The 23,766-nt window shown below is 42.6% G+C and overlaps 2 protein-coding genes across 3 annotated transcripts in view; one reads left to right on the top strand and one right to left on the bottom strand.

Moving 5' to 3' along the window:
• Positions 1-23,766, bottom strand: part of LOC310988906 (galactose-specific lectin nattectin-like) — a gene marked incomplete at its 3' end in the record, with an annotated part of 114,190 nt that overhangs the window by 29,840 nt on the left and 60,584 nt on the right. The window contains exons 5-6 of the mRNA XM_083975710.1: positions 18,823-18,957; positions 478-567 (exon numbers count right to left, since the gene is read on the bottom strand). Of these exons, the coding sequence (XP_083831836.1) occupies positions 478-567; positions 18,823-18,957 (225 nt within the window). The remainder of the gene's footprint in view (positions 1-477; positions 568-18,822; positions 18,958-23,766) is intronic.
• The window catches only part of acss2 (acyl-CoA synthetase short chain family member 2), a 156,711-nt gene that overhangs the window by 79,998 nt on the left and 52,947 nt on the right, over positions 1-23,766 (top strand). The window lies entirely within an intron of this gene.

Below are 23,766 nucleotides of genomic sequence, written 5' to 3'. Positions count from 1 at the left end.
ATGCACTCAGACATTAGGACATCTAAGTTTAAATAATTGATTATCTTTTTAAAGGATCTATTAGCAAAAGATGGAACATATTTAATTGCTGCATTTTCCCAGGATTCATTTGCTGTGCTGTCATGGAGATGCAGCCATGAGAGAACTGTTGACAAAGGGTCTGGTGTGTTCAATCAGCCTACAAGTGCAGGGTCGAGTGGAGCTGGAGCCATTCCAGCTCGCACGCACGCACGCACGCACGCACGCACGCACGCACGCACGCACGCACACACACACACTCACACACACTCACACTCACACACACACACACACACACACACACACACACACACACACACACACACACACACACACACACACACACACATGTTATGATCTGTCCATTGTCGTAAGGCTCCAGAAATCAAGTCCCCTTCAGAGAACACAAATCACCAGTATAACGTCATCATCATAAATACCTCCAGACTTAACCTCTACACAGTTTTCCTTCCCCAGATTGTTGGGTTCCCCTTTATTCCAGGCTTTGTAGTCAAACTTTGAGCCATCAGTCCACATCCATGTGGACTCCTGGAAGAGAAAGCACAGGTTACCTCTTTAAGCACAGGGCACATCAGATCCTTTGTGTTTAAATGTCTCACCTTTACACCGTCATGGGCTCCAATCCAGGTAACTCTATTAGAGCCACTCTTTTCCAGAATCAGGTCTCTGACAAACTTCTGTTCCTCAGCGCTGTGGATGGAGGCTAAGTTCCCACCAAGACTGATGCAGGTGACCTGATGACCAAGATAATGAAATGAGAGAAATACAACCTGGGTCTAAACAGCAAACACACAGGCATCGCCTTAAACCAGCAGAAAATGATGAAACTGTAGTGGGTTGGAAAATGCTGCGTATGGTTTCTTAATGTAAACAGCCCCCCTGAAGTACTTGAACCATTCTGACATAGCACACAGACACACAACACTACACATTGTTTTGTATTAACGCAATACAATTTATGTCAGTAGATGGTGCTATTGCACAAACAGAGCTGTGCAGCTCTGTCTCTGTGGGGCATGGATGTATTATAAGAGCTTATAATACTGTAAATACATGAAATTATAATTTCTATAATACATCCATGCTGTTTAGCCCCAGACCCTTCAAGTTGTCATGGTAACACGGTGCTTACTGGCTTGTGTAACCCTAGATCTGGTGCCAGGAACAAAACAAACAACATCCCAAGAAAACTGTTCACAAACTGCTTTATGGTGTAAACCAGAAATTTCAAGCAAAGCCCAGTGACATATAGTTGTCATCACATCAACAGTTTTAAAACCACAACAGAGGTGCTGTGTGATCATATTGTTCTAATACCTCTGCATCAGCCGCATCCTTGTCATCAGCTCGGTACATGAAACAGCGAGAGCCAAACACCGTCCATCCAGGAGGACAGTCAGGACCTGGAACACAGTTAGATAGTTAGATAATTATGGTGGATTGAAAATAAATCTCATTTAGGTAGAGGAAAGCTAACAACTCTCATTAGTAGTTGTCAGAGCACCTGTAAAGTAGAGTGATAGGTGGTAGTTAGTAGTTAATGTTAGTGGTAGTTACTTGTCCCAGTGCACATGGCTGGGAGTAACTGCAGTGTGTCTGTTGTGTCTCCTCGGGAAACCCGATTAGTTAACATCATTTAGCACATGACAAAAACAATGTAAACATACAAGTGATGAATAACAAAACACACAAAGTAAAACTTCTGCCATGTAGCATAATTGTAAATCCACCCAAACACCTCCAGTGTTGAAAAAGCAGCTACAAACCTGGTAGGTCGACATTGACTTGTTTGGAGGTGGATGTCTGAGAACATAGAGAGCAGATTGTTAATATCAGTGTCAGCAGTCCCTCTGTAAAGGGCTGAGACTAATTTCTTCAGGAGAAGCAACAGGATCAGTTTCAGTGCTTTTCTCAATGTAATTAATGTAAATGAATCTGGTTTAGGAGCTGATTCATGGAGATGAGCAGTTGTGCAATGCTACTTTTGCATTCAGGCACCATTAATGTAGGGCTAACGGAAAAAGAATATGGAAATATGAATAATTTGTCAATTGTCATATTTGCATTTCATTTTAAGTGAAATATGATCATGTCAATTATTTTCCGGAGTTTGGACCAAACATGCATAGTCTCTGGCACCATTGTAGAAGTACCAGACATTTATAACACAATGATGTGGGTCATAGCTACTGCTCAAAAGATCATTGGCTGCACTCTCCCCACTTTAGATGAACTTGGTTCCCACTGTCTCACAAAAGCAAAAAAAATAAAAAAAAAATCCTCAAAGACACAACACACCCAGGTCACTGTCTTTTTGAGAACAAACAGATTACAAAACAGCGGTGGGTGTTTAGTGCTATATGGAAATGTGGGAATAGAAGGCGCAATAGGTAATGGATAGTATTGTATGTTTCTTTTTGTGTGTTTTATGTCTTTTAATGTTTGTTTTTTTATAAATTAGTGTCTCCAGGGTAAGAGTCATGCGCGCTGGTGATTCGACCAAAGGGATATTCCTTTAGTTGAGTGGTCAGCACCAATGCCCTCTTTGGTCCTGCCACAACTACATTAAACCAATGCAAAAGCTATTAGAGCTCAAGTAAAAGTGTGATCATATATCCATGTATTAATTTGAGGGAGGACATAGTCTACTCAGAATCCTGATGTCTTCATTGTGTCCAACTTTAGAAAAGAAGAAACTCAAAAGTTACACCAAACTCAAAACCTTAAGATTTTTAATTCTGTGAGTGGTTTTCTCACCTCACTGTTCACTACACATGCAACTGGAAGTAAAGTCAGGGTCATGTTCTTTAGCACTGTTTGTTTTCATTAAGTGGGGATCAGAGAGTTTTACTCACAGCTCCTTCAAACAACAGTCCACCAGTGAAACAGAGGAGGAAGACCACCTGAAAATGTGACGCCATCTGTGGAAAGACAAAACAAGCTGACTGTGTAGTCTTCTACAGCAGTGTAGTGACCTCAGTGATGGTAAGCCTAAATGATTTAAGAGAACAATCTATTTATCATTAGCCTATGTATGGATTTCAGTTGATAGGTGGTAAACTTCCAAATGTTCACTTACCTGTAGTGGTATCTGACACAGGAGGATGAACGAACAAGCAGGTTGTTGAGGGGTGGATATCCATCCCATCCTACTCCTTTTATACCAGATAATCACTGAAACAGTGTCTTGTCAACATTGTTATGTCAACATTTCATTGTCATTGTCATTGAATCAAGATTAAACTCTGATGTTGATTCTAGATCCCTCAACTAATATTGAAACCATGTTGATTTTTTAACCAAAGATCAACGGAACGGAATTTTAATGGTACTTTTATTAACACAAATATTGAAACAGTATATCTCTCTCCTCATCTTCTATCTATCTTTTTCTTTGTGTGTGTATGCGTGTGTTGTTTGTCCCAGTCTGGTTCTGACCTGCAGTGGGTTGGTGGGTGGAACTGGGTTCAGGGGATTTGTTGACATACTCTCGTAAATGTCTTTTTCCACATTGTTAGATACCACTATATGTCATTTTGTTGAAAAATGTCAATAAAAAGATTTGAAAAAAAAAAAAAAAAAAAATATATATATATATATATATATATATATATATATACTATGTGTGTGTGTGTGTGTGTAGTGCTGCCAATCAATTAAAATATTTAATCGCGATTAATCGCAAATTAATCGCACATTTTCATCTATTCTAAATGTCCCTTGAATTATCATTTTAATACTCTTATCAACCTGGAAAATTGGATAGGCTTGCTTTGTGCAAATGTTCTTTTTAATGAAAACAACAATGTGTAGTATTATACAACAAGTAGTTCCGACCAAGCAATCTGATTGGTCAATAAGACATTCAGAACGTGCTCAAAATCAGCATTACAGCACGGCTGACTCATCACTGAAAATATTACTTCGCCATGTCATGTTGTTTATACATCTCCATGGCAACATGGATTTTTCCCCCTTTTATTTTCAGAAACGTCATTTATTACTCGTGAAAATAAATCACAAACTACATTGACCTCCTGTAGGGTGTTCCTGTCAGCTGCCAAAGTCACATTTATAGAACAATTATTTTATTTTATTTTTTGTTAAAATATTGTAAACCTCCCCGTTACAGCCGAGAGGATTGTCTCCCTCCCATGTGTGTAACGTTACAAAGTCGGAGAGTTGTGATCGCGGTGAATATGTTTTTTAAAATATGGCCTGGAGCTGAATATTTCATTGGATAAAACGGAGGTGATTACCTGTATGTTTCTCTCTCTCCCTCTCTCTCGCTTGCGCCGTTTGGGCCCTTAAATAGTCTGGAGTAATCGTTTGGCTTTCTCTATCAGCTGTGTCGGCGACACGGCGCTATAACTTCATTTACATGCAGAGTTTGCGGTTGTAGAAGCTACATAATATGTGAAAAGAAAAAAACGGCATCTTTGTTATAACTTGGGCGAGTTTGTACAGTATTGATTTAGTTCGGGAAAGTCCGAGACCGCGTTAAAACATGAACGTCAGCTAGTTCACTCATCTGGGACTAGAAAATCATTTCTGTTGCTAGGTCGTTACTAAGGTTCGGACTATTTGCTGTAGAGGTGAACTAGGTTCCATTACACATAGGAGTCTACTGACGTGACTGATTGTGTTTCAGTTATTAGTCAGACCCCATTTATTTCCATGGAAACGGGAAGCACACTCGCAAAAAACTTTACATTTTGAGAGCAAAATGTCCATCAACATGAATATTTATTTAATTATACGCTTTATTTTGTTGGTAATTGTTGTATAATCGCAATATTACCCTCGAGGGTGTGCTTAAACATAATTTGAGCACTTTGGTGATGCGGTCAGGACCGAGGCGCCCTCGAGGGTAATATTGCTTAATTATATTTCACACTAACATTCTCACTTTGAGCAGTCATCACAATCTATAAATAGTGTGTGTGTGTGTGTGTGTGTGTTCATCTCTCTCACTCTGTTTATATGTATTTTATTTATTTATTTAAAAAGGACAATGTACATTAATAGAGAAAATAGGGATAATAATAGAGAAAAGAGGAAGCCCAACGTAAATGTACCGGGATTAGCAAGTAGCTAATTTTCACCCGCAGTCCTCTGGCAGTTTACATAAAGAAGATTTCATAACAATTAGACAGACACAGGTATAACAGGACAGACATAAAATCAGACACAATATTGACAGGTGAAGTAAGACAGACAGTACAATAAGAACTTGACAGAGCAAAACACAGGGATCAGAGGTACAAAGAAGTTCTAACAAACATTCAAAACAGGCAACAAGAACCTGACATACAAAACAAGAGAGAGACAGAGAGGTAGAATAAAGTGCTATAGTGGCCATGCTTTACACTGTAAAGTACATTAAGTGCAGTAGAACAATTAAAATTAGAAGAATTAGAAGTGAAGATAAATAAACACAAAAAAGCTACAAACGCACACACATTGGCCCCTCGTATTCGCCAATCATGGTGCTTTATTTTGAAAATTGACCGGATTCTCCTGTTTCTTTGTGTGACTTCCTGCCAGGATTGACACGATCGCTCGTGCACATAACAGACCAGATGCAGAAACGATCACTGCAGGGCACGAGCCGGCTGAGGAGGTGCACGCCGCGGTACGTCTGGTGTACATCTACATGTTGCATCGGATTTACTCCTTCCTGGATGAGCCTGGGTGAGACTGCTGTTTCTTGACTTCTCCAGTGCTTTCAACACAATTCAACCCAGAATTCCGAGAGGCAAGCTGGAGAAGATGGGTGTAAGATGGGATCCAACCATCATCTTGTTGGTCTACTCTTTTACAGAGCGGCCAGTATGTGAGGCTGGGGAACTGCATGTCAGACACAGTGGTGAGCAGCGTGGGACAACCACAGGGTACTGTGCTTTCACCTTACCTCTTCACACTGTTCACTGCAGATTTTACATCTGAATCTGAACCTTGCCATGTTCAGAAGTACTCTGACGATACAGCCATTGTGGCATGTGTGAAGAAGGGACAGGAAGATGAATACAGGGACCTGGTCGGGGCGTTCACGGGGTATAATTGTCTCTATGTTTTATGTGTCACTGTTGCCATATGTGCTTTTACGGTCTATATTTTATTGTTGTCCTTTTGTGCTCCCCCTCTTCCTTTTGCCCCCTAGGAGGTCCTCCACCTCCTACCAGGCCATTGCTTAAATAAGAATCTTTTCTTAGCAAATTTTGCCTGGTTAAATAAAGGTTAATGAATGAATGAAGAGATCCTTGCGGCCTGTGACTGTGGATGGGGTGGACATTGATTGGGTTCAGTCATACAAGTATCTTGGAGTACACCTTGATGACAGGCTGGATTGGTCTGTACACACAAGTGCTGTGTACAAAAAGACACAAAGCAGGCTCTTCTTTTTGAAAAGACTCAGGTCTTTTGACATGTGTAATGTAATGCTGTGCATTCAGTCCATCATTGCAAGTGTTACATTCTTTGCCATTGTCTGCTGGGGTAACAACATCGGGGACAGGAACAGACTAGACAGGCTCATCAAGAAATGTAGCTGTGTGATGGGAGAGGGAGTGGAGCTGGTGGAGGCTGTGGTCAAGTGTAGGCTGGGGTGTAAACTGAAGGCCATCCTGGGTGACCCCCAACACCCTCTACACAAGACTCTCACAGGTCAGAGGAGCAGCCGCAGTAACAGGCTCATTTCCCTGACCTGCAGAACAGAAAGATTCAGGAAATCCTTTATTCCTACTGTCATTAAGATGCACAATACCATTTGTTAGGCTATACATTTTTTTATTTTTACTTTTTTATATAATTTAATATCATTTATATCATATTATTTTAGGTTATGTAAGCTGCTGGACAATCTGAATTTCCCTCCTAGGGATTAATAAAATATTTTCTATTCTATTCTATTGTTCACCTCAGTGGTGTGCACTGCACTGCTCGCCCGTGTGTTGCTGGATAACTGTCGAAAAATGGGTACCGAATGCGTCGGCATGTGACGCCAAGGGGCCCTGAACATTCGTCAGGCTGTTGACGCATTGGGAGTGAGACCGTGTTGGCCACCTGCTCCTCTCCCCTTCAGGCTCTCCAAGCAGCCAGCTCCTCAACAGGAGCTGCTGCTCCCCAACCTCCATGAGGCCCACGCGAAGTAGAGGCCTCCAGAATGAGCACCAACCAGCACCACACAAGATCTGCTAGTTGGGTTTACCAGTTACGGAGCTGCGAAGCAGATTAAGCAACAAGCGGCGAACTCTGCAAGGAGAACAGAGGAACGGCACTGAAACCACACAGTCAGGACAACTGCAGCCATCTTGGTCACAGCCAGCACAAGTTTATTTGTAAAGCTAATTCTTACAAACAGTTTGTCTGCACTGAATCTGATTCCGTTTCAGAGTGAAGCAGGAAAGAGCCAGAATGGAGGAGTGCACAGACAGCTTGTATACAATAGTTTTTTTATTGATCAAAACTTCCAATAGTGCCTCACTGGGGTCCAATATCGTATCAAAAGCTCCTGAAATGAGCATAATAGGTCCTGTTTGAGTTGCTGTTGGCTGAAACTTTGCATCCAACCAGGCCTACAAGACAAACATCTATGTGCAAAGAGGAACAAGGAAGTGTCAGAGTTGAAGTTAAGTTTGCGTAAAATATTTGTTCCTTTAGTAACGGATGAAAGCGCACAGAGCTGCTTATGATGCCTTCTTCATTTCAGGCATATCACCAAGTTCAGCTGGGAGAGTGAAAAAACACATAACACCTGCTCCAGTTGTCCAAAAGCTGCACAGCAATGTTGGTCTGCCACTTTGAAGACTGAAATATCCATTAACTACACGTCCCTGAAATTCAATAAAATTAGAAAAAACACTGTCATGTCAGCAATTGGTCTTCCTCTCTCACTCAGTTGTGAACTGTTAATATTGTACTGTGAATATTAAGAAGACAAATTATATATTTTTTCACTCAAATAAAAAAACTGTGGATCACATTATCCTCAAGATTGATGGAAGGGAGCTGAGAAGAGTAGAATCCACAAGATTCCTGGGGGTCCTCCTTGATGAAGCATTACATTTCAAATGTCATATTGAACATCTTCTCACTAAATTGTTTACATATGTTGGTTTATTTTTCAAACTCTGTTATGTTCTTCCTTTATCTGCTCTACTTATTCTATACAAATCATTGTTTGAGCCTCATTTACTTTACTGCAATGTAATATGGTGTAACACTTTTCCTAGCCATCTTAGAAAATTTGAAAATTTACAAAAGAAAATAATACGTGCCATATCTCGGTTCGATTTTAACACTCCCTCACGTCCACTCTTCCATAGTCTTAACCTGAGGCTCACAGAATTCAACATCCATCAGAATGCAACAATGATTTACCAAGTTGTCCATAATCTGAATCCTAAACTGTCTATGCTCATCCCAGTCAGCAGCCCTGTGCACGGCTATAACACCAGACAGTTACTGTACATCTCATTAATGGAGAAAAATAGACGTCTAAAACGCATTAGCCAATGTATTACCACCAGGGGGCCGCTGATCTGGAATGGGCTGGATGAGAGTCTGAAATCAGCCAATTCCATCTCAGTCTTCAAGAAAAGGTTAAAGTTGCAACTTCTCAACTCATTATCATCGTAATCTGGGTATGTCTGTCTGATGTCTTTATGTTAAAAAGTTTTTGTTTTGCTGGATGGGTTCTGTGACAGTTGACGGTTCCTGTCACTATGCCTCCAATTGATCATGTGCCCTGGCTACTTGGCCAAGGGGATGTCCCTTTGGGTGACTGGCAAGCGCGCGTGACTATGAGCCGGGAGGTGTGGGTTTCAATCCCCGCCCGGCCCCTCTTCACCTTGCCACAGTTCATTAAATATTCCCAGTCCTTTTCTGCCTTCAAGAGAATGCTGTTGATTGCTTGGATCCCCTATTCAATGGCGATTCTGGGGGGTGGCCTGGGGTGGCACTGGCCACCCCTGAAAACTCATTGGCCACCCCTGTGGCCACCCCAAATTTGATAGGTAGTTGTTGGTTAAGTTCGTCAACACAAGAAACAAGAGGAACGCTGTCACACACTCCTCTACACACAGTCACTGTAGCTGTGCCTCGCTCCGCTCTCTCTCTCTCTCTCCCTCTCTCTCTCTCTGTCACACACACACACACACACATACGGGCGCATAGGTCGCGCTTGACCGCTAATAAACGGTAAATGCGCTATATCGCGCTAATTGTACAGTGTTGAAATTAACACACTTTATACAGAGTGCAGTCAGACACCAGGCTAAAGAGAGAGGAACAGCAGATCCTCTGACTGCGCAGTCAGCTGCAGGTGAGTGACAGACAGGTGACTGTGAACCAGCGACACCAGTGAGGCACAAGTTAACGTCCGTTTGTGGTCAGACCTTCCGTCACGGGGTCGGGGACGAGCTGCTGCATAACTGACACACATCAGGCTACTGTAGCCTAGGCTAAGTCCTCCTGTTAATATGTTTGCTGTGAAATAGGACTAGACTATATAGCTGTGCAGTACCTATTCTTAGTAGACCGGAAAGCAGCAGATGATAGAAGTGTCATTACAACCAGAGGAGACAGGAGATTTTTATTTTTTAGAGAATTGAGACTTGACTTGGATTTGGTAAAAAAAAAAAAAAAAAAAAAAAAAAAACTTGTGAACATCTCTGGCCCCCACTACTTAACTTTAGTTTTCATTCTTGCATTAGAGCATGGCATTTAATGTTTTAATGTCATGCTGTAATTTTCTGTCATGTTTGTACATTTACTAGCTATACATAATGAATATTGCACTGAAGCTTGATTTTAAGAAAATCGTGAATCAAATCAGAATTGTAATATCTGCCCGAACAATTGCAATTAGATCTTTTCCCAAAATCGTTCAGCCCTAGATGCACTTAAGAATATCCATGTTCTGTGTTTCTAAGAAACTTGTTCTGTAAATTGTTTACTTGTGATCAAAAATCTGAAGCTCAGTGCTGATGCTTTTCTGTAAATACTATAGTTTTCTAATACTACTAATACTATACTACTAATATGCATACAGATAATTTTTATATGGTTGAAGAGACAATGGTGTAGCTACTTGCTCATCCCTAGCCATCTGGCCACCATCTATGTCACCTGACCTGTATTGTTACCTACGTTTGCTTTACTAATTTAGGCAGCATCTTGTGATTAAACAAAAACACACGTGTGCTGGCAAAAAACAAACCAAAAAATCTAATTCCAGTATCTCCAACAAATTTAGATGTAAGATAAATAATAACATAAACCAAGCATGTTAAGAGCAATTTCAGTTTTTTCTAACAAGCATAGTTTATCTTTTGCTTACAGATAGGCCTACACTTTTTAATGAGGCCTATCTTTAAATATTAAGCTTTAATTTGAGTTTTTGGGTTTCTTCTGTTGCCTAGATTGCTGTGTTTATTTAATCACTAGATAGGGCTTCAATTAGTAAAGAACACACAGGTAACAATACAGGTAATACAGATAATGAGCTAATGACTGATGAATGTTATTCTATAGGATGAGTTAAGAGCAGGTGAATTTTGCTACCCTGATACAAATTGTGAAGAGGTGAGGACTTTTATCCACTACAAGGCTCTTAGAAAAGCTGTACCCTATCCTGAACAATTACTGATTAAAAACCGGCATGTTAAAACAACCAGAGAGTACCAAGAACTGTGAAAAAAATACTGTTTTTAAAAAGTTTTTTTTTTTTTTACCAGTAAACCTTTCTTCTTGACATTTATGAGACAGGAAATCATGGGCGAGAGAGAGGTAATGTGACATGCAGTAAAGAACCTCCAGCCAAGATTTGAACCGCGGTCGGCTGCGTATCACAATAGTTTTGTTATGCCATGGCCACCCCACACTAGCTTTGTGTCCCATCTTGGCCACCCCAGTAAAAATATCCTGGATACGCCACTGCCCCTATTTGTAAGCAGTTTCTGCTTCTTTGGGGTTCCCTTTCATGTACATCTGTTGCAACTAAAATACATGAATAAAAATATCTGAATCTATGTCAGATTCCTAGATTCTGCCTGTTCTGAGAGGCTGAACCAACAAACCATTCGTAAGTTCTGCTAACCTGAACTAGCAGCTGATTTGGGCCTTGAAACGTTTGTAGTCTTAGTTTCCTTTGTTAGACTAACCATCTGAATTTATTTGGGCCTTGAAAGGTTTCTAGGTTTCTAGGAAAACTAAAAACATGGTTACTAGCAAACCAGACATGTGACCACCTGTAACCTGTATATAACAAGGTTACATTTGACTTTTTATTTTTCAGTTAATTGTACACAATGATTTTTGTGTACGTCATTTTGGTTCTAGAAGTACTTCAATAATTACAATTATGTATTACATTTCGTGCAATATCTACACACTTCTGCTTGTGCAACTGGGTGTCGTGCAATACAACCTGGCACTTTCAAGTGATGTGCACTTCAGGGCATTGTGCAATACAACTTGGTACCTATGCACTTCCTGCACTTTAGCACTTGTCACTTTAACCCAGCACTTTATCTCTCAGAAACTCTTATGGTCCCCCTACCCATGGAAGTGTTTGTCAATATGTCAATATGTTTTACGTCGTCATAGTCGTCTTGGTGTCTTTTTGTTGTCTACATTATTATGTGTACTGTCACTGTACTGTTTTTTATGTTCATGGGACTCCAGATGGAAATTAGCATTGCTGCTACAATCTGGCACATTCACATGTTTTTATGTTCATTAATGTGCACTGTCCCATCCAAATAATCAAATAAAGTAAGTCAAGTAGTCTTAGTTTCCTTTGCTAAACACCTGTGTTTACAAACACCTTTATTCTTTTTTTTTGTTTTGTTTTTTATTGCTGTGTGTGTCTCACTGTGCCAACCTATAATGCTAATAACTGTATGTAATGTTAAACAAAGTGCAGCTGCTTATTTGATTCAGAAAGGTTTTGTCTGTATAATGACTCAGGTGAAAGAAGACATGTGACTGTTTTTTTTCTCTCTGCTCAGTTCTGTGTTGTTTTCATCTCCCTGTTTGTATCAAAGTGTATGCAATGACAGTAAATGGACATGACTACTGCTTGATGCTCTGTCTGTTTATTTCAAAAGTTGTTGGATTCAGCAGAAATTCAATTTATACTGAAGGATCAAATTCCAACACTCCACCACCACTGAGGAACAAAGAACAAGAACCGATTAAATGAAGGGAAGAAAGAGAAAGAGGACAAGACCAGGTCAAATCTCTGACCTGCCTGTAGTTATAGATTGATTTTATATCCCTGAACACAAATAAAAAACAAGACTGTGCTGTGATTAGTTGTGATTAACTGAACTCATTTGATAATACATTCATAAGAAGACATTGTGTGTGTGTGAGTTCACACTGCTGTCACTGAAGTCTGATGTGATGATCAGTCAGTACGGATGTTTACAGACACTCTCAGTGTTTGGCACAGACGAAAGGTAGTCTATCGGAGCATTGCCGATCATTCCAGTACTGACCTGTAAGAAGAAGAGAGTTTATTTAAAAAGTAAAGTTTTTTAAGTAAAAATAGCCAATCCTGGTCAGGTCACCAGTCTATCACAGAGCTAGCAAACACACACACACACACACACACACACACACACACACACACACACACACACACACACACACACACACACACACACACACACACACACACACACAATGCCGGTACAATCGTGTCATATTACGTGCGCACCTATAAACTGGAATTGTCACACCCGCGTGCTTTGACGCCTGTGCAGCAGACAGCGCCTGACGTGTAATGTAGTTTCCTCATTGACTTATAATGGCCCCCCGTTCATGCGCACGTTCACGCGTGATGACTGTTGCATGCCGGTAATGTGCGCAAACTGTGTCACGCGTGACAAGAAGCTGCGTTCGTATGAAGCAGATTGTGCACGTCTATCTGTCACTGTTTGACTAATGTTGTTACACGTTCACACACGCGTGCGGTCGCAGAATCTATTGCTGCGCGGCCGGAAGTTGATCTGCCCGGTGCGCGATATTTTTTTTCCCAGGATGGTAGGGGAAGGTCCCGCCTTCTCTGCCTCCGATTGGCTAGATGGGCTCCTTTTTCGACTCTGATTGGCTAGAAGGGCTCTCGCCTGATTGGTTGTTTGTTTTGGTTGTGAAACGGCTGTGAAACGGCTGTGAAACGCAGGCTGTCGGCAAAGCGTGATAAGTGCTTAGATCTACTTGGACTCTCTCTACTTACCAATGGCACAATTACACTTCTCACTCAAACTCAAAATGTAAACTTGGACTCTCTCTACTTATCTGGCCTGTCTACACTCTACCTGGTCTTTTTACTAACCCTAACCAACTCCTTTCTTCATTGCCTAAACCTAACCAATGGCACAATTACACTTCTCTCAAACTCATGTAAACTTGGACTCTCTCTACTTATCTGCCCTGTCTAGCCTCTACCTGGTCTTTTTACTAAACTTAACCAACTCCTTTCTTCATTGCCTAAACCTAACCAATGGCACAATTACACTTCTCTCAAACTCAAAATGTAAACTTGGAATATAAATTTAAAAACAACATTTTTCGGAATGTGAAACCAGCGGGGATCGAACTCGGATTCACCACGCCGCAGGCGAAAACGCAAACCGCTACGCCATGGCGTCTGATTACATTTGTATCGTCAGTTGTGTGTATTTTACTTTACTACAGTACTTTTGTGAGATGACGTCAATCGAACTAGAATTCATCCAGCCAATCGGAGGCAGAGAAGGCGGAACCTTCCCCTACCATCCTGGGAAAAAAAATATTGCGCCCGGTGCGCACCACTACGTGTAACGTGACGCGTAGTGTAGTTGTTCTGTGTTCCATTTTCATCCAGTAGATGGTGCAATCGATCCAATACGAGATAGACAGATATATAGGCTGTTGCATGACGTGATTTATTTGTTCAATGAAGACAGAGAGAATAATCCGTGTCCCAGCTGGCCACAGCGGCCGGCCGGAGCCACTCTCTCCACACCTTGCGTCTGAGCCGCTGTGGACCGTGGTCCATGCCATCCCTGGGTCACGCTGCTGCTCCGCCCCGCTGACCAGGCAGCTCACAGCGGCCTCCTCCTCCAGCGCTCCACAGCAGCAGTGGCGGCTGCGGCGACGTCGCTCCCCGGTCCGGGACAGAGCGATCCGCTGTAGGAGGAGCTGCCTGCTCCGCGGGGCGGATCAGCAGCGTGACCCGGGGAACTCTGGTGCAGGGATGGCATTGACCACGGAGCTCCGGCCGGGGGGTGGAGGGGAGCGGACGCAAGCGGGGGGTGTGGAGAGAGTTGCTCCGGGAGTTTCCAAATATCATAATAACAAAACAATAAAAAAGTCAAAGACTTAATTTTCCACGTTATTCTGTTTTTGTTTTAAAACAGAATAACAGAAAAACAACGTTGTTTTTTTTATTTGGTTTTGAAACGGAAAAACGAAAGAGTTCTGTTTCTTTTACTTTGCTTACACATGGCCTACACAGACACAAATGAATACAAACATTTGTAAGTTAACCACGCCCCCCGCACGTAATCAGTTCATTGACAACTGCTGGGACAGCTGGAGATGTGCGTTAGGTTTGTGCACCTGAGTAGCTGCAACACACTCCCGCCCGGGTTTTTTTTTTTTTTTTTTTTTTTTTACACTTTATTAATAAATATATACAGTGGTGGCTGGTGGTCAAATTAGTTGGGTGGGCTAATAAATAAATGATACCCATTAAATGGTAAACACAGCTAAAAGTTAGGGTTATCCCATCTCACAAAAGTATAGCAACTAACTAGGCTTACACACTGCATTAAGTAGAAGGGTCTAGTCCAAAAAAAAAAAAAAAAAAACTTCACCTGGTTATCTCACACATACACACGGTCTCCCTCTCTCTCTCTCACGCACGCGCGCGCACACACACACGTGTACGCACGCATGCACGCGCGTGCGCACACACACACACACCCGACGATATTGCTCAATTAAAAAAAAAAAAAAAAAGACGATATATGCAGCTCATATCGACGGCCTTTCTGGTCTGTTATCGCCATGTCATTTAAGTCTGGTGCTCCCGGTGAGTTTAGAAACTAGATTATCCACTTCGTTCATGTTAGCAAAGACAGTTTAGAGCAGTAAAGTTATGCTACCTGTGATGCTAGCGCCTAGCGCCGCTGTTTCTGTCTTCTCCCTCCCACAACAACACAACTTTTCCTCCGGTTCCAGTCATTGGTCTGAAAACAGCGGTGTTGGGCTAAATGAAATTAGCCGCAATGACAAGTAAACCAAGGGGGCGGGACATGACGCCTGTCAATCATTGACCCTGCGTCAGCCCGCTGCTGATTGGTCAGAACCGATCGGCCTGTGGGCTGAATGAAGTTAGCCCAAACAGTCGGTCAATGGCGAGGGCGGGACATGGCACCTGTCAATCATCCACAGTCGGAAAATGAATGAGAGCAGACTCGGTGAGCTCGGGCTGATTAAAATTAGCCCATTTAGAGATATCCTGTGTTTTTCTTGAAACAATTTAATATTGTTGCCAGTTCCGATTTTACTAAGACTTAGAACAATCTTTTGTATGTTATTTAGAGAATATAATATAGGCTATATATCATATTTTTTCCTCATCTTTTGTTGTGTAGGTAATGCAGGGAGGGCTTAGCCCCACTAGCCCATTGATACCAGCCGTCACTGATTATATACAGTACATACTGTAACACAGGGTTGCCAACAACTTTTGGTCCTGGGCTGGAGTGAGATTCTGTTGGCGGGGGGGGGGGTTGTCTATAATAATAATAATATTGTCCCCCCCCCCCCCCCCCCCCCTCTCTCTCTCTCTCTCTCTCTCTCTCTCTCTCTCTCTCTCTCTCTCACTCACACACACACACATTATACCTGCAAACTGAGTAGGCTAGAGGTGTAATAGGTGACAAAATACGTATATCCCTCTAGGGGGGTCTGGGGGCACCCCCCCCCCCCAGGAAAAAAATTTGATTTTAACATGTATTTGAAGCATTCTGGTGTACTCTGAGAAGAAAATAAAGGGAAAACACAACATTTGCTTCAGATAAGAGGGAAAAAAGCATATCTGTGGTTCCTATCATTGTATGGCTGGAGTGTATGAAACTGGTCTAGTGGGGAGCTGTGGCTTTTGGCCTGGACCAGCCTATTGAGCCTATTAATATATGAAAGGACAGAACAGACATGTCCTGTGATTTTCAGTCTTCTACTACAGCCTGATGATACAAGTCAGGTCCTTTTGTGCTACCAAGTCTGCATCTTGATTTTATAGTTTTCAACGGACTGGCCCAACCAGCCCGACCGCAGGCGTCAGTTCCAGCCGCGTTCAGTCTGAAAACATAACTCGGTCAGGTCAGGTTGTGTCTCGGGCTTCGCTCTCTCCCTCTTTTTTTTGGCTATCGGATTCGGACCAAGTCGGGTCCAGGCTTCAGCACCGTGCCGCTGTTGGGGGGAGGGGGGGGGGGGTCGCGGATTGACAACTCCCCGTCCTACTGTGCTGTGACCTACAGTCTATGGCTGTGATCACAGGCTTGAGCAGCCGTCCAATCGACACGCGGATAAGCATCGCGCACACCAATCTTCCACCAATCTAGCTTGATTTTGGCGTGAGAATTGTTTGAGTGGCGTGAGAGCGTGAGACAGGACCTAAAAGCGTGTGACACACGCCAGATGCGTGAGAGTTGGCAACCCTGCTGTAACAAAACTGTTGAGCCATCAGGAAGGTTGAAATTGAAATATCAATGCAGAATCAGTGTCAACCATGGAGCATAAAGACATGACATCACTGAGCCTCCTCCTGTCTATAATATAATTATCTCATAGGTCTTTTCCTTTCTCCTGCTCCTTCTCCTTCTTCTCCTCCTCCTCCTTCTGCTTCTTCTTCTTTTGAATTTCCGGTCCGGTAGGCAAAGTATGGCTCACTGCTGCCTCATTTTAGTCAACACTACACGTCATGTTACGTGGAGTGGTGCGCACGGTGCAGATCAACTTCCTGCTGCGCAGCAACAAAATCTGCGACCGCACGTGTGTGTGAACGCGTAACATAATTTGTCAAACAGTGACTGACAGACGTGCACACGCTGCTTTTGTCACGCGTGAAATACAACCTGCGCGTAACAACGCACGCACGCGTAACAAAGTAACCATGCGTGCGCACACACGTCGCTGCGTGTCTTTCCGGTTGTTTTGACATCGATTTCACCCCACACACACACACACACACACACACACACACACACACACACACACACACACACACACACACACACACACACACACACACACCTCTAGTCAACCTAATGTGCATCATGTGTTTAGACTGAACCTGGACAGAACCCATGCTGACACAGGGACAACATCAGACTCAGGTGGTGCACACTTGCAGATACCTGTTGGCATCCACCTGGACATCAAACATGACTGATCTCTGAACAGGGCAGAGTCAGCAGTCATTATCTGACTCTGTATGAACTTACTGGTTGTTCTTAACACATGTTATGATCTGTCCATTGTTACAAGGCTCCAGAAATCAAGTCACGTTCAGAGAACACAAATCACCAGTAAAAGGTCAAGAAATCATGAATACCTCCGAAATTAGTCTCTACACAGTGTTCTGGTAGTCCTCTATAGTTGTTGGGTTCCCCTTTACCCCAGGCCTTGTAGTCAAACTTTGAGCCATCAGTCCACATCCATGTGGAGTCCTGGAAGAGAAAGCACAGGTTACCTCTTTAACTCGTTCGCGACCACACTAATTGCTCATCACATCCGCTCCGGACCGCATGTTTTTGGCTATTTGTTTACCTTTTTTCTCACATCGAAGTGAACTCGTACATCACCTAGAAACAAACGGTTTTCACGTGGTTGAAGAGTGACTTTCCAACGTGCTCCTCGAAAAATTACCAGTTTTTCGCCGTTTTGTTCGTGAGTACGAAGGAGAAGAAGAGAGATGGGTTTCTCCAAAAACGGAGCTCCCGCTCCATAGTTTCAGAGAAAAATGCACTTTTGTGTCAAGTGGCAATCCGCTCATTTTACCGGTACTCTGCAGTGTGGCATGTCTCCCAAATCATTTCTACGGCTAAATAAGTATTTTTATAGGCAAATCTGGGGGGTGTGGCGGCGTGGAGTGCAGCGGTGCGGGTCTCTGGCCACAGCAGAGACAGCTCCGTGACACTCCTGTGTGACTGGCCGGCGCTGAGTGCTTTGGGACAGGGGGCGGCCGGTCACAGCACCCGCTGCACAGCGCCCGTTGCACGGTGAAAACAGCTGTGATAACGTGCTTTCAGGTCCGAATCTCCAAACCAGAAACGTTTGTAACAGCACCGGAAAAAGTCGCCAGATTTGTCGCTAGTCGCTTTTGACAAGAAAAAGTCGGGTTTGGAAAGTCGCCAGATTTGCCAAGTTGGCAGCACAGTGTAGCAACAGCCGTACAGCATGCTACACTTTGTCCCAAGAACAGCATTCAAGGAGACAGATTACTCAAAAAAAACCAAGATCACACAGTTTATAAAAAACATTATATTTTGATTGTAGTTTAAAACAGTTTTACATATCAGAGGACTACCATATTCACACACAAGGTACCTGAGAGTGTCTATTATCATAATCTGTAAAAAAAAAACAAAAACGTTTTTGACGAGTTAACTCGTCAATGGTCATGAACGTTCGGCACGCTGTGACGAGTTTACTCATCAATGGTCGCGAAAGAGTTAAGCACAGGGCACATCAGATCCTTTGTGTTGCTAAATGTCTCACCTTTATGCTGTCATTGGCTCCAATCCAGGAACGTGTATCAGAGCCACTCTTTTCCCGAATCAGGTCCCTGACAAACTCGTGTTCCTCAGCGCTGTGGATGGAGGCTAAGTTCCCACCAAGACTGATGCAGGTGAGCTGATGACCAAGATATGAAATGAGAGAAATACAACCTGGGTCTAAACAGCAAACACACAGGCATCGCCTTCCAACCAGCAGAAAACGATGAAACTGTAGTGGGTTGGAAAATGCTGCGTATGGTTTCTTAATGTAAACAGCCCCCCTGAAGTACTTGAACCATTCAGTACACAGACAAACAACATTACACATTGTTTTGTATTGAAGCAATACACACTTATGTCAGTAGATGGTGCTATTGCACTGCTGAGAGTGTAGCTGTCCAGCTCTGCTGGTGTGTGCAGCTCTAAAATAAAGAAACTCTGCCATGAACAGCAGGCTAAAAATAGTCCCTGTGTCTGTGGAGCATGGATGTATTTAAAGAACTTATAATAACTAGAAAAAGCATTTTCAGAAGGAAAATGTATGTGAATGCTGAAAGCAGCTGAATGCCATTGCTGAAGCAATACTGAATTAGCTGAAGAAGTTGCTAAAGCTTCTCTGTGTCCGTAGGCCCTTTTAGATCGGAGTCTACCCCCCTATCTTGTGGGGTGCCTCAGGGATCGGTTCTGGGTCCAACCCTCTTTGCCCTCTATCTGCTCCCACTAGGCAAAATTATTTCTAAGTATAAAGGGTTATCATACCACTGCTACGCTGATGATATTCAGTTATATATCTCTCTTGACCCCAGCAGTAATAATAATTTTAATGTTCTATGTGATTGCCTGGCTGAAATCCAAAGCTGGATGGCCAGCAACTTTCTACAGCTTAACACCGACAAATCGGAACTCCTTATCGTTGGTACTGACAGTGTCGTCTCTGAGGTGAACAATGTTATTGGTTCTCTAAAACCATTGTTACGCCCCAACCTTAAGAATCTTGGTGTCATCTTTGACCAGCATATGAATTTTGACAAACACATCAATCATCTATCCCGGACCTGCTTTTTTCACCTCCGTAACATCGCTAAACTCAGAACTATGGTTTCTACATCTGAACTAGAAATGATCATCCACGCCTTTATCACATCTCGCCTTGATTATTGTAATTCACTCTTCTCCTGCCTTAGTAAATCTTCCATTGACCGTCTGCAATTAATTCAGAATGCTGCCGCCAGGCTTCTCACCAGGTCCCGTAAATCGCAACACATCACTCCCATTCTGTTCTCTCTACACTGGCTCCCGGTATACTTTAGGATTCATTTTAAATTACTTGTTATAACTTATCTGGCCATTCACGGACTAGCCCCCACCTACATTTCTGATTTACTGAACCCACACTCCACATCTAGACCACTCCGCTCCTCAAACCAAGGCCTACTCGCCGTCCCCCGCTCGAGGCTTATAACCAAGGGTGACAGGGCTTTTCAATCTGTAGCCCCAAAGCTCTGGAATGCCCTGCCTCCCCAGCTGAGAGCAACCTCCTCCATTTCTTTATTTAAAAAACAGCTAAAAACGCACCTGTTTACACTGGCGTTTTATTAACTGTATTTAATCTCTTGTAATTATAACTGTTTTTATTGCTTGTTGATTTGTGATTTGTGTCTGTCAATGTGCCACTGAAATTTGCCCATTGCACTCTGCTTTGTAAAGCACTTTGTGACTGTCGTCTGTGAAAGGTGCTATATAAATAAACTTCTATTCTATTCTATTCTAATGCTGAAAAGGCTGACGCTATAGCTGAAAAAAAGTATAACTTGTATTCTGAGAGTTGATTAGCTTGGTGATATTAATGTTGAATATACCACACGTTTAAGTGAGACTGTTGAGGAGTTGAAGTCTGTTGCAAAACACTGGGACCTGGAAGCTAAAGAAAATTGGGCAACACTTTACAATAAGGGTCCCTTAATTAACGTTAGTTAGTACATTATTAAGCATTAATTAACTGTTTACAGATATATTAACAATCATTACTATGTATTACTTAACATTAGGAAACACATTAATTAATGTAGCCTATTAGTAAGCAGTTAATTAATGTTTACTACTCAAAGTTAGTTCATAAATTATTAAGCATAATAATGTTATTGGTTATCATTATGTATGCATTACTCAGCATTAATTATACATTAGTTAATATATTAATGCTTAATAATGTGCTAACTAACGTTAATTAAGGGACCCTTATTGTAAAGTGTTACCGAAAATTGATGAAGCAAAGGTGACACAGTTGAAGAAAGCTGAGAGCAGATTTAAAGTACCTGTGTACCTGTGAGAAGGAGGGTCATTTACATGAAATTGTTGGAAATAACTTGAATTGTTGATTATTGAAGTCTACTCACATTAGAAACTGACAGCAGAAGAACATTGTTGAAGCATCAAGACAAAGCATTAGCTGAGAAGTAGAATTAGAACTATTAAGCAGGCGGTTTAATGGTGTGAAATGGTTGACAAGTGTCTGAATAGTTTAGGATAAGTGTAGAAAAATGTATCCAACATGAACAAAGAGGGGGAAATTTAAATGGCTAAGGAACAAATTAACCAGTAACTTATGTACAAGGGGGGAGTTGTCGGTCTGAGAAGTGAAGCTCACTTCCGCGTTCAAAAAATCTCGCAATCATCTCTGCTGCCGCTGGGGGCTGGTGTCAGAAAGCAGCGTTCTCCATAGACCCCCATGTTAAAATCGCAGATTTTACATCCTCAATAAACATGATCAAAGCCTGGTGCCATCACGTTTTTTGGTCTCAACCGAGTTTCTACCCCCGCACACACTCTGAGGGGGGTGAATTTCTTTTAACTCTACCGTTTTACTGTTATTAGGTTTAAAATTCTCGCCAATTAGGGCATGGAAATGTTGAGTGACAGGTTCGGAGCGGTCCGGAGACAGCTGCTTCGAGGCCAGTGGGCGGATTCTCGGCCGGTAAATCCAACATGGCGCTGTTTAGGCCGCCATATTTGAGTCACAAAAACGACTCCCCAAAACCAATGGGTGATGTCACGGATGCTACATCTGTGTTTTTTTTTACAGTCTATGCTTATGTAGGGAGAACGGAGATGGTTGTAACAGAGGGATGGTTGTAACAGCATCATGTTCACCAATAAGGGATGACATTAGAGTTATGTGATCAATATCATGTGTACCCACTCCCTTCCTGACCTTGCATGTGAATTTGCATGTATGAAGAATTGTGTAAGTTTTACAACCAAGAAACTTGTCTTCAGGCAAGAACCTACTCTTTTGGACCAAGTCTATTTAGATTAATACTGGTACTACTACTGGAGCTCGTCCTTAGGTAAAGTCATTTCATCGATGCTCACTGCAAATACCATGCTGATACAGCAAGTCAAACAATTGATGACAGGAGTGGGGGTGATTGTAACACCTTTTACCTCTGTTGTTTTTTTAATAGCGCTTTTCCACTAACGCGGTATGCACGGCACGGCACGGCCTCACTCTGTGTTTTTGCTTCCACTAGTACCTGGTACTTTTTTGGCAATGCCTCAGCCCAGGTTCCAAGCGAGCCGAAGTGATACTAAACGTGACATCAGCTGACTGCCTTCCACTGATTGGCCAGAGCGTCGTCACTGCTGGACGAGTCGCCAGTACTCTCTTACACTTACTATTATACTCTCTTACACACACTATTATACTCATACACACACACACTATTTGAGAGAGTTTAGTGGTGTGTTTGCATGAGTTTAGTGGTGTGTGTGAAAGAGTTTGATTGAAACGGAAGTGAGTTTAAATTTCCAGTTTCTGATTGGTTCTTTGCAACACCGCCAGAACTAGGAACTAAATTCAGTTCCCTGTTTTTTTTGTTGTTTTTTGGTTGTTGTTTTTTTTTACGTTGATCCGTTCGATTGTTTTCCACCATATAATCATATGGGATACAATATTTGCAGAATTGATAGATAAAGCAGTTATTATCCCCATTATGTTGTAGTATATTAGTGATAAGACGTGACCGAAACATGGTGTTGTGATTCAGCCACCTGGTCAGGGCCCATCACGGCCTGACGGCGGAGGACGAGCCCAGACTTATTTGCCCGGCTTGGTTCACTGGTCTCGGGAGACACTGTGTCAGCCGCCTGTTTCCCGAGACCCGGACTTCGTAGTGGCCAGAGCACGGCACAGTCCCGAGGCCAGTGGAGCAAGCTGGGCAACCAAGTCTTGGCTCTTCCTCCGCCGTCAGTCAGTTATGGCGAGTGGATTGTGCTAATCCAACCCACTCGCCATAGTCGATGATGGGCCGGCTCGCTGGAAACACGGTGTCGTGTCACAGCACGTCTGCTTCGGCCGATGCAGGTCTCGGTCTTGATAACTGTAGTGCACCAGGACGGCGGAGAGCAGCGAAACCCAGCTGCCCTGTGTGCGTCGTTCCATCTCCGCCACAGCGGAGCCTCCGGTAGCAGGCGGCTGACACAGTGTCTCCCGAGACCAGTGAACCAAGCCGTGCGATTGTCTGGGCTCGTCCTCCGCCGTCAGGCCGTGATGGGCCCTGACCAGGTGGCTGAATCACAACACCATGTTTCGGTCACGTCTTATCACTAATATACTACAACATAATGGGGATAATAACTGCTTTATCTATCAATTCTGCAAATATTGTATCCCATATGATTATATGGTGGGAAACAATCGAATGGATCAACATAAAAAAAAAAAAAAAAAAAACAGGGAACTGAATTTAGTTCCTAGTTCTGGCGGTGTTGCAAAGAACCAATCAGAAACTGGAAATTTAAACTCACTTCCGTTTCAAACTCTTTCACACACACTACTATACTCTTTCACACACACCAGTATACTCATGCACACATGTGTGTGTGCATGAGTATAATAGTAGGCTATGTGTAAGAGAGTAGTAGTGTGTGTAAGAGAGAATAATAG

The sequence above is a fragment of the Trachurus trachurus genome (genome assembly GCF_905171665.1).
Source record: "Trachurus trachurus genome assembly, chromosome: 7".
NCBI classification, from domain to species: Eukaryota; Metazoa; Chordata; class Actinopteri; order Carangiformes; family Carangidae; genus Trachurus; species Trachurus trachurus.
Note: the sequence above shows the minus strand (reverse complement) of the source record. Positions and strands in the feature narration are given on the sequence as shown.